Raw genomic sequence first — 12,369 nt, forward strand, 5'->3', positions numbered from 1 at the left:
CCACAACGTAAAAGGGGTTACGACACGGAAATGTTAATTTTACCTGTATTATTTTGATTAATATTAAAATGTTCAGAGGTGGAATTCTGATTACAAATGCAAATAGATTTTAAATAACATTTAAAATATTCACTACAGATACCAGAGACATGCTACATTCAGGATTTATATAAAACCCATTACTAAGAACAAATCAAATTACAAATTTAATTTCAGAATACATATTTAATTACTAAAGGTTGCGGTTTTGACCTATAAAGAAACAAACCAGTATTTTGTGATACACTTATATTTGTTAGTGTTCTTCATGCCAATCCTAATGCCCTGTCCTCCACCAAGCAGGTCTGCAAATTAAAAGACATGGTAGAGCTAGCTGCTCCCACACCTCATTATGCACCAACTCACTACTATACCCTTCAGGAAAGCACATGAAAACCTGATGAACTTTTGGAGGGTGCTTTGAAGGAACATCTGATTTCAGATGTAGAAAAAAAAATTACCACATAGCTATACACATGATGATTTCACTTTTAGATTGTTCTACAAGCTTTGTCACTTGCAGTTCAGTATGTGGAGGACTTGGTGATTCTTCTGATGAAAATTATAGTGAACAATTTTTAAAGCAAAATATACCAGATCTGAATCTTCTGATTCTTTTAAAGTTTTCATTTCTTAGTTAGTAAATAAATAAAAAAGCACCTCTGAATACATTTGAAGACAATGGTAAAGAATGCATATTTGATACATACAAGTCTTACTTTTAAAAAAGTTTTAATAAGTTGACTAGAGCCAACATAGAGATGACATGAGCTCTGGTTAGGATAAACATAATATATTACAATGTTAGAGGTTCTTCCAAACTGTATTATAATGCAAATTGTCATAACAGAGACTTCAAAAGCAAGGCACTTTCTGTCTAATGCAATTGCCTTGTGGAACAACTTGGAAAAGCATTAGGCTATTAAGAGTATTTCCAATGCAAAGTTCCTGGCAGATAGGCGTAAGAGAAAACTATACATTTTCTTCAGTTTTGAAAATAAATTTAATGTATTCATAGCTTTAATAAACGGAGCTAATACATTTTAACATCAGTATCATCCATTGACAAGCAAGACTACTGTATTTAAGAAAATTCATTCCAGCTCCTCCACCACATATTTAATTTAATCAATACTTGGGACACTGTAATTAGCTTATGTTTACACAGCACTCTGAAGATGTGAACTGCTAAGTGACAACTAATGATGAGGCTTAAGCAGTATTCATCAGCTTTTTGTGAATTCACAAACAAACAAGCAGCTCTTGAAAGTATTAATACAGATCACTATTAAATATCTAATTCTATTCATTTTAAGAGATTGTCCATAAAGCTTTTGAAACATGCAATTTACTTGTACAATACCAGCTTTTAAAAATCTCACAGTATTACAATTCTACCATAGCTTTCATTGTTACTGTTTCTGTTGAAATTATATACCCTATTTACATATCAGGAACTACAGCATTTAGTTAATACCGAAAATGAGTGCCAGTTCATTTGAAAAGTGGCTTCAAATGGGCACCTCAATCTGCAGCCCTTTTTGAATTATAATTCACACTCTTTTTACTTAACAATAACTTAAAAGACTTAAATGTTCATTTGTACAGTCTGGAACTTGTCCCAGAAACTATGGTGCAATCTATGAGTAAAACTGCTGAAGATCATTGATGATGTAGATCTGCAAATGAGGGACTACTTCCTGCAACTATCTTGCAGCTTTTATTCATTAAAATTGAATCAAGACCACATAAAAGGAGAGAGGCAACAAGATATTGAATCAAATAAAACACTTATTTTACTGGTGAAGAGTAGCAGGTTTTTTCTCAAATACCTCAATGCAAATGAAGAAAGGAAACAACACTGTACAAAGACTTACAAAATTAGCACTGAACAAAGCACTGAAAAGAAAAATCCAGTGAAGTGAAGGCTTTCATTGCATGGAAACGCATTAAAGTGATATAATTAACAATTAAGCTTACAAATGCCTGTCACTTAACAAATTCCTAGTTTGAAGCACCTGATGATTTAAGGAGAAACACTGTTACCTTATTTTTCACTGCACAAAATAAGCATGTATTCCGACTATACACAAACTTTCAATGACTGTCTGTAACTTCAAAAATCTTATCCAAATTTGTGATAACAGTCCCGCGTTAGAATTTAAAAAGTCAATGAAAGGCAGTAAAAATACAGAATTCAGAGAAAGACTAAGAGAATTATTGTAGCTTCACAAACTCTGAAGCTGCTTTTTTTACAAAGTACCACAGGAATTTAAGAGTATGGTAGATTGATTCAGACTCTTTAAACCAGACATTTCTTCATTGGTCATTCTGAGAAAAATTACTCTTCTATATTAAAAGTAAGCAATTGTACAGTTGAAACTGTTGTTTCATTTAATAAAATCCTTGAGAAACACTCCCACTTGCTAGCTCACTGTATATGTAATTTAACAAAACAAATTTGTTAGTCTTCTATTTCAGTAGAAAAGGGCAAAGATGAAGGCTTGTACATTTTTATTGTGCAATTAAGACATGATCTACATGAATTTCAGGACAGGAACACTCCCATCCTGCTTTCAGAAATCAAACTCTAATTGTACGGTCTCGGGAGTCTTTTGTGATCACTGCAGCAAAGGATATAACACAGATCAGTTCCAAGTAACTGGCCTTTCATTAGGAATCACTTAGGACAAGACTGAATTATGAAAGCTCTCTGGGTAACACTTTTTGGACAAATGTAGGTACTGCAAAATAAGCAACATTTTATTTATTGATCATTTGTTATACTTGGTTTACGATATGAGCACTAGTGGGAAATAATTCACTGTATCTAAAAGTTAAAGGGAAGAAACAAGAACATCTTTCCTCAAAAAGTGAATCCTGGCTGTTGTGACTATACCTATGGTTGAGTCTGGCCAGTAAAAGGAAGTCAAAGCATGAAAGATCATTTGATCAACACAACCCTTTTCCAAGACACAGTTCAAGTCAGACACGAGCAGCTCAAGAGTTCAAATGTTAGTGAGTACTTCATATTGAATGCATTAGTCTTATGTATCAGCAAAACTGTCACACTAGCAGCAAACCAAAATAGTCTATGAGTTTACTTTTTTTTAGTGGAAGAATATGAAGTTACAGTTCTACTGTAATCTACTGAGCAAATAGAAGATTGGAACGTAGATGAACGAGGTAGTATTTACAACTGCTGTCAATTTGTTGAGCAGCTCCAGGTAATGCACTCTCATTTTCCCCACTTCTAGGAAAATACATATCATTAGTTTCCTGCACTTGTCACAGCACTTCAACAAACTGATGGAAAGTCCTGCATAAAAGAAAAATCTTACAAGCTTATGGATGCAATTCAGTACTGAGATCTTAAAGGGTACAAAACCTGTAACTCCACGTAAGAGGGATTTAAAGGATTTATATCAGTTGGTATTTTCCTGCTCTAATCTATCTACCAGGACAAAGTTGAATCCACCCATACCTGTACAAGCAACTCAGGTGGCAGTAACTTTTCACTGTTTTTCTGTCAGTAGTAGCCCTGACTAGAACAATTAAAAATTCTTCTGTTTCTTGGTTATAGTAGAATTTCCAAATATGTCCTTCAGATATATTTCACAGCTTTTCTCCTTACCTTCTCTACCAGAAAAAAAATATTCTTTCCCACCCATTTCCAGGATTAAGAGTTAAGAGTTTGGGAAAGCACTCTTTTCCCTTTCACTTTGTCTTTAAGAACACAAGCTAATTAATTTGTCTACATATTTAACCTTCCAGATGCCCAACAGACACCAAGTTCTGAGTTCTCTCTAAGCACACATCCATTTTCTGAACTGCTGATATGGACAAATGATGTTGATCAGAAATCTCCAGATTGACTTAAATGACTTTTACTCTGGAGGAATAATCAAATTGCCTAAGCACAGGCATTGAGTGCCATTGGTGTCTAGTGCCATTGTGCCATGTACAGCATTTGGACAGCTGAGTCCAAAGATCAATTTCACTAATGCTGGACATCCAAGTGCAGAAAAAGGTGCAAAGGTCCTTAAATGTCTTCTGGTACCTGCTTTAACAGGAACAATGCAACATTTACGGACAATCTGGGCCAGACCTCTACGATGACTCACAGAACTTCAGCTCCAAGTCTGTGTCCATGCTCCTGCTGTTCATTCTTTTTACAAGACACTTCTGTTTTTATCCAGTCTCTGTATATTACAGCAACAATGACACCACTACCCTCTTTCCAAACTCCTCTGAACAAAGCATACATGGTTGGGTTTTTTTTTTCAGATCTATCCTTTTGGAAGGAGTTTACCCTTTTACCTTATCCCATGAAAACTTCAACAGAACTTCTCTAACTGTTGCTTCACAAAGTTGCCACACAGAACCTCTCTCCTCAGCTTCAAATGCCCTTTTCTGACCCCAGATGATAGAAGCCCTTGTATTTTTTCTGACTCTGCTTAACAGTGTATAAAAAGTTGTTTACTTGTGAATCTATTCTAATAATAGATTAAGAAGACCCAGTTTAGAAGATGAGAGTTTGCAACATTGGCCCCTACCAGGTTACATCCTGTTATCATTTCCATTATATGGAAATGATACAAGCCATTATATGAGAAAAATGGGTCAAACTACAGAGCATCAGAAGCATCTTCATTTAGAAGTTAAGCATGGACAGTAGCAATGCAAGCTTCCCTTGTGTTTGTAATGAACAGAACTAGACCTAGAATGGTAAAGGCAGTCTTCTATGTGAGCTAATTAAGTCACCAACTAACCTGCTGAAGCAATCACGGGATTCTAATTTATTCTAGCAGACTTTTGGGGTATGGATATACAATCATGCTACAGGAGACTTACTAGTTTTTTACAGCTTGAAGACAGAAAACCTCATGTTTGGTATAATTCCCACTGACACCAATATTTTTATTTTGGTTATTTTTGTGATTTTTCTCCACAGGCACCAACATTACCAGGAAGCTTTCCTACTTTATTTTGCGTACAGTTAAAACTAGACTTAAGTAATCTCTTAAACAGACTAAGCATTAAGATCTTAACACAGAAAGTTAGATGATATAAAAATACAAAGGTTTTATTATAATTACTGTTCACCCAACACTTCTTAGAATGCCTTCATTTATTGACCCTATAAAATGAGGACTTCTATAGAGAAAAACATGATGATGTTCAGTGTACTGAACTGTACAAAAGTTGAAGCATTAAGAGGTATTAGACAAGAGAGAATATACACAAACCTTGCCATGAAATGGAAAGATGAACTAAATAGTGAGGAAACGATGGGGAGGCACAGAGACTTCTTGTAAAGTAGTGAAATAGAACTAGTCAAAGACAATTTTTACACACACAAAAACAGAAGAGGTGGGAGGGCAGCCTACTTAACTCCACTGAGGGAAAGGAAGTGAAAACCAGGCACAAGTAACAAGTTCTGTTATGAACAATACACTAAGTGCCAAGTTTACACAGACAAAAGGCTAGTTTCAAGTTCTTAATATAAAAAAAAAAAAAATCTTACTCATCTACAACTTGGAAGGAAAATCCAAAAAGAAATATCAATTATCCTTTTTAAAAACACCCTTTTAAAACAAAAATATATGGTTACTTGGGCCGCAGTATAATAAGAAGCTCCTCAAAAGCAACTTGTCACTCAATCACTGCCAAATTCTGATAAACTCAGAGCATCACAGAGAAGATGCAGCTATTAAAAACATGTTGAACGTTAGTTCAATAACAATAAGAACTGTACAGTAGATGGTTCTAGGAGACATATTCAGCTATACTGCTTCTCATTGAGTTATAAGCTCAAAGTCCTAACTGGTATCTTTTTTAACTTTAACCAGTATGGTAGACAACTGATATCAAAATGTGTGAAATAAAATTGATTTAAGTAAATTCTAGCACAAAGCTTTTAATGGTGGAGGAGGAAAAAAAAAAAGTAAACCAAACTGAGAATAAAGCCAGTACAATTGTAACTATCAAAAATTATATGAATAATTCAACTTACTCTTTTACTGAGGCAGATAACTGGCCACATACTACAACCTAAAGTGCAGCAGCAGCAAAGGCATCCACATAGTAGCCATCGTACATTAACTGGAAGATTCTTCTTAAGACAACTGTTAACTCTACTGATGCTGGCTTTAAATTCTTCAGGTGCAACCTACAATGAAAAAAAAAAAGAACAAAAAACAAACTAGTACTCCAGCAGTGAAATTTATTACTTTTATAGTGGTCTATACTTGGAACATCTGTTTTTGTAATAAAATCTTAACTCCAATTTCAAGCTCCCATTCAAAGATACTCACCTTTCCAGTTAAAGATGAAGGAAATTCTGCTTCAAATTTGTTGCTTAGTCCAAACCTGCAAAAACAAAATTAAGATTGTACCAAAATGATAAATAACCCTAATCCATGCCACAAATTACAAGCACCTCATTATACTTTCAGTGTCTGTATCAGCAACAGCGTTCATTTCAGGGAAGTAATACTCGTTATTAAAATTCCTAAAATTATCCTAACAGACAAAAGCACACCACTGTACACAGACTGAAATCCATCTTGCCTAGAGTCTCTTCTCATAGTTCTCTTGATACTGTTGACTCTTCCCCAAACTCAGCAAAACATATAAGCAATAGTGGAAAGTGAGGAAAATTAAGTACTTATGGAAAAAGAGGAAGTAAGTTAAGGGCACAATTTGAATCACCTCCCTCCTGCACCAGCATAGATGCATCTTGAAGAAAAGCTCATCCAGTGCTAAATAACCGTTCTAAGCTTAAAAAATCAAATCAACACCAGCTTGTTTTTCAGAAAAGAAATACATAGTAAGTTTCAAAACACAAAATACTGTGTAACAAAACCTGGGTTAAATGATAACTAATTTTAAAGAAACATACTAACTATGAATGTAAAGCTATGAAGCAGTTTGAAATGAGCTAGAGTTATTGAATCTTCCAGGTTTCACAAGATCTAAAGATAGAAAAGTTTCAGCTTTTCTATCTAAAAAATGTTTTCTACCTTATATTTGCCTGGTTGATTCATGAATGGATGAACCTCAAAGAAAATCTGAATGTTTTCTGGCATCTGGACTGGGCTATAACTTCTAATAGGAACTATACAGACTAAAAAGTCATGAATAAAACTGTATGACTGGCTAGTCATTTGGTAAACAGCAGTCAGTGGAAAATATAAGTTGTAATTAACAAGTCTCTGACTATAAACCAGAGCAGTCTTACTATCAGATACTATAAACAACACAAATCAGAAACTAAACTGCTCAAGACTTGAATATTGGCAGTCCAGCCGTAGAAACGTAGCATGATTGTGTTGAAAGGCATCAAAAGTCATCTATTCCAACCTTCCTGTCATTAGATCAGGTTCCTCAAAGCTGCATCCAACTGAATTTTAAATACCTGCAATGATGGTGCATCTACAGCTTCTCTGAGCAACCCATTCCAGTGTTTCACCACTCATCACAGAAAGTGTCTTTTTTATATACAAACTAAATCTACGCTTTTTCTGTTTAAGACCATTGCCCATTGTCCTGTCATTATAAGACGTGGTAAAGAAGTCTCTCTCCACCTTTCTTATAAGCCTCCTTTGTATATTGAAAGGCCACAATACGACCTTTCCAGAGACCTTATTTACACATAAGTTATCTCTCAGCTCTGCAACTTCTATAAATGTCTCAAAACTGGTGAAATAACAAATGAAAATTGTTGACCAGAGAAACACATGGCGACCAAGCATTACCACTTCGACATAGAACAAAGAAAACTTATACTTACTGGAAACATAGCTCTACCATTGAAAATCCTGTTGAGTACTCCAACACAGGAGGAATATCAACCCTTTCCCCAAACTGCTGAGTGAAATTAAGTGCTGAGGCAAAAGTCATGTAAACGTCAGAAAGTGTCATGCCCTATCAGTTAAGCTTTTTAAAATTGCCAGCAAATTGAAATGGAAACCAAAATCTGAAAAAAATCCCTTGGACCCACACACATTTCAGAAGCAGCCAAAGTAGCTTGTGCTGTAAGAACTAAAATGAAGCTGAGCCCCTGACCAAGAGATGAGACAGAATTTCAGCTGTCCCTCTACCCAGAATACTAAGGAAGCCCTTTACTCTGAGGCATGACCAAGTAAGTCACAGGCACAAGAAAGCCTCCTTGTTCTCAGTTAAGTCATGAAAAGATGTAATTGCAGGGAAAACGCTCCTCAGCTTCATGCCGAAGATTTGTTGGTCTATCAGCAGGACAGAAACAAAGCGGTTTGTTTTGTGAATGTATGATCCAAAAGTACTCAAATATTGACAGCTCCATTAAACACAAACAAATATTCATGAAGATGTAAAAGCCATGCCTAACAAAGGCACCTCTACTGGAAAAGCTCTAGAGATACCTGAAATTGCAAACACCGAGGCAGAGTAAAGCACAGAAACTTCCAACCAGTGCTGTTAGGCTTGGTCGAAGTTATAAGCAAATTGACTAAGAGTTGCTCCTTGAGGCTTGTGGCAATGTTGAATACATGGTGGGACAGAGAAACTGAAGCTAACTCTACCAACATAATTCTGAGCTTTCCCCATTACAGTTTGTCACCATACACAGGTAGCAAAAAAGGGTGACTCTGTACATTAAAAGCAAACCATACCACACATGGTAAGTAGTTACATGATCTCAGAATTGTCACTCTTGACTGCAAGCTGCAATTTGGAAACAAAAATATTAGAAACCTAACAGAACACTACTACACGTTCATTGTAAAGACATAACAGCTCTGACAAAAAAAGCAGAAAAAAAATGCCTCAAAATCAAACACTGGAAATCAATATTTTGGAGATGCATTTCTTCAGACAGCTGTCCCACTACAGCACTAGATTTCTTATGTGCAATACTGCATCTCCAGTGACACGCACTCTTCTCTGCTTGCTCTAAGCCTTTCCCACTCTACATTGTGTCATCAACAGATCCATGCTCACCTCATGCATGAGTACTTCTTTTAACCTTCCTGGACCTGAAAAAGTGTTTCTTGAACATGACTCTGCTTGAAAGGTTCAGATGAGTTCCTGCCCTTATGTACAGTGGAGAAAGAAATGGTGAGAGGTGGAAACTTCACAGTACATACGTTTACAGTGCAGGACACAGCCAATTCGTAACCTTTTTCAGCTTGCAGTTCAGATCTTTCTCAAGCAAAAAAACTGACACATGCTATCCTCTTCCTCTTTGTCCTCTCTTATGGGGACACTAAACCATTTTTTTCATTGCTCTCAACTCTAAGTTCACATGTTCCCAACCCTTACAAAATACATATTCCACAAATCTTAACACACTCCATTACTCTCACATAGCCCTGCTTTCACTCCTTTGTCCTTGATACAGTGTAAGGTTGAAATTGCAGTTTAACATTAAAGAAACTGACTTGGGTGAAAATATCTTTCTGAGGTTTTGTTTCCCCTACAAAAAGTTATCTTGCATCAAAACACAAGGTGCTGTAACAACAAACAGCATAGAAAGGCATTCATCAGCCCAACACAACAGCTCTCCATCATTCCAGCACTGCAAGAGACTAAGAAATTCAGTATTACTAGATAATGCAGTCTGCTATATAAAAGGCTCAACTGGTCAAGGAACAGGAAAACAATCACTGAAAAACACATAAATATTGTCTTCATGATTTCAAACTCATCATGTACCTCCCTTTCTACCACAATATGATTTCAGAAACAATTGTGAAATACCTTGGACTTTCAGTTCAGTTGTAAGTAAGGATCTATATTTTCTCAGTTTTCAAGTTTCTTGCCATTAGAAAAGATCACCTCACAATACCAGAAATTAGATGAAATCTTACTACTGTCTACCAAGCTACTTAAACTCTGCCAGTGTGAAAACAGTTTAACTGAATATTTAAAATATAATGTTAGAAAAAAAATTAGTATTGTCTGCAGCATGCTCCAAACAGTGAGTTTGAGGAGAAAACTCTTAGTGCTAACCAAAAGCCCCACATCCTGCAAAGACAAAGCCTTTTTATGTTGTATTTGGATAATATTTACCTGCTTTCCTTTAATTGCTTTTAACTACTCAGCTTAGAAAATACTCTGACACACCTCCATTCTCTGTTGGATGAAATTAAGTAATGGTAAATGTCTTTCTGATGCTAACCTGTAGTCATGGAATTGACATATTTCAAACTCAACATTATGACACCTATGTGAGATCAGAGAGGATATAACACCAGACTACGAAAAGAGAGCTCCTGTTTAAATATACACATCGCAGAAGCAGTCAGCAACTCTTCAATCTGCAGAGCTAGGGACAGATCAATCCAGTATCTGCTTAACTGCGGATAATTTTTGTCAGACCTTCAAAACTTACACATGCTTTTATACTGGCAAGACTAATTCATCATGTACATAAGGACTTGACCTATCCCTTATATCCACCAAGTGAATGTTCCAACAGGGATCTAACTGTTAATAATAAGTTTCTGGATCAATGACAAAAAAAGTTATAGGCTCTATAGAGCTAAAAGTGGCTGATGCTATTTAGTGAACTGTTGACACCTGGCACAGTAAAGAAAGCAAATGAAGATCATTTGCCTAATTTTGGAGGCACATGTACATATTTCATTGCTCATCCAAAACCTAGAGAGCAAGTATTTTAAGGAAGATCTTAAAGTAATAAGCTAGTAACCATTAATGAACAATTAATGAAGTAGCCATCCTTCAACCACAATGCCCTTAACTAGTCACAGCCAACACTTCACAAGCTTCCCCAGCATTCCACTAGCGGGCCTTCATCTTGTCTTGCACAACTTAACCTTTGAGTATTAGAGATGAAACCAATGTTTGCCTCTGTTTCACTTCTTTATAGTCTTCATTTGCTAGTATGAAAACTATCTAATTGTGGTTTTGTTCTGTTTTCCAGAAACAGGCTAAAGCTACTGGCTTATTTTCAGTGATTCACTGGTACAACTTCTGTTCATAATAAACAGTCATAAGCTGAACACACTGACTTCACGCTTCTGTTCCTTCACAGGGCCTCCTTGGTCTCCTGCCCCATCTATGTTCTTTCAGCTCTCCAAATCTCTCTCAGTCTATCCATGACTTACGTCCTCTTTTTAATCAGAGAGCTAACTGTCCTGTCTGGCTATTAGGATTCATGCCAACCAGATATTAAAGCAGCAATGTACCCAAGTGCCACAAAACTACTCTAAATTTAACCCTGGATTTCTGGGCAGGTCAGTATCTGAAAATCAGTATTCATGGGACTCAGAGCAACAGACCACAATACCTTCAACTTTTATGTCTCTATTCCCAGACTAGTCCTGCTGAACACTGAATACTAAAAAAGAAAAAGTTTGCACTACTGAGTCTTGTCTTCAGCTTGATATTTCAGCTTCTGATAGTATACCTCATAACTGACAATAACTACACTTCAACTGATTGAAGGAAAGGTATCCTCCTCTGTTACATTACGAAAAGTACTACACGAGCTGGTCACTCGCTGCTTGACTGTCAGAGATACCAAACATTCACAAATCAAAACTACAGTTGCTCCCATGGTAAACACAGTGAAACAACACATATCAATCACAACTTCACATAATTTTACATGTACCTATCTAACTGATGCCTCTTCTTTGTTAAAGCCCTCAGAGCTATATTAGCGGCCACATGTTAAACGGGAGTGGGAAACAGGTACACAAATAACCCTAAGCAATAGTCCAGCCAGTCATGTGCTGGCACATACCTGTTCTACACAGGAACACAGGCACCTGACTTCCTGACAGCTCATCATTTTGGACAAATACTTCACATTCCTCCGCCAGTCACAGCCCATGCCAGCCTTGTTTCCTCAGCGCCTGAGTGGAGGTTTGCACCCGCTTGCGAGTCCCAGGCGGCTCCAGCTGCCCGGCAGGGCCGGGAAGAGCCCCCTCGCAGCACCACGGCCGCCGGGGAAGGGCAGCAGTCCCGGCCCGGCGCTCCCCCCGCCTGCCCCCGACTCGCCCCGAGTTGTCCCCGCGGGCTCGGAGCCCCCGGCCGCCCCCGTCCCGCCGCCCGGGCCTCCTCCACCGCCCGCCCCGGCCACGCAGGCCCCGGCGCGGCCCTTACACGGTGACATGGCCGGAGCCGCGCACCACCACCGGGTCGGGGGAGTACTTGAGGAGCTGCTCCTCCAGCGCCCGCTCCTCGTCCTCCTCCTCCTCGTAGATCTCATCAAAGTCCGCCATGGCCGGGCCGGGGCGTCCGCTGAGACAGAGGAACCGGGGCGACGCGACGGGAGCCGGCCGCGGAGGCGGGCGGGAGGGGGCGGGCGGGGCGCCCCGG

The 12,369-nt window shown here is 37.9% G+C and overlaps 1 protein-coding gene across 1 annotated transcript in view; it reads right to left on the reverse strand.

Annotated features, from left to right (window-relative positions):
• Positions 1-12,333, reverse strand: part of CHIC2 (cysteine rich hydrophobic domain 2) — a 29,942-nt gene extending 17,609 nt beyond the window's left edge. The window contains exons 1-3 of the mRNA XM_027635832.1: positions 12,154-12,333; positions 6,357-6,411; positions 6,056-6,211 (exon numbers count right to left, since the gene is read on the reverse strand). Coding sequence (XP_027491633.1) covers positions 6,056-6,211; positions 6,357-6,411; positions 12,154-12,272 — 330 coding nt within the window. The 5' untranslated portion in view covers positions 12,273-12,333. The remainder of the gene's footprint in view (positions 1-6,055; positions 6,212-6,356; positions 6,412-12,153) is intronic.
• Between the last annotated feature and the right edge of the window lie 36 nt (positions 12,334-12,369).

The sequence above is a fragment of the Corapipo altera genome, unplaced genomic scaffold (genome assembly GCF_003945725.1).
Source record: "Corapipo altera isolate COAL_440 unplaced genomic scaffold, ASM394572v1 22b, whole genome shotgun sequence".
NCBI classification, from domain to species: Eukaryota; Metazoa; Chordata; class Aves; order Passeriformes; family Pipridae; genus Corapipo; species Corapipo altera.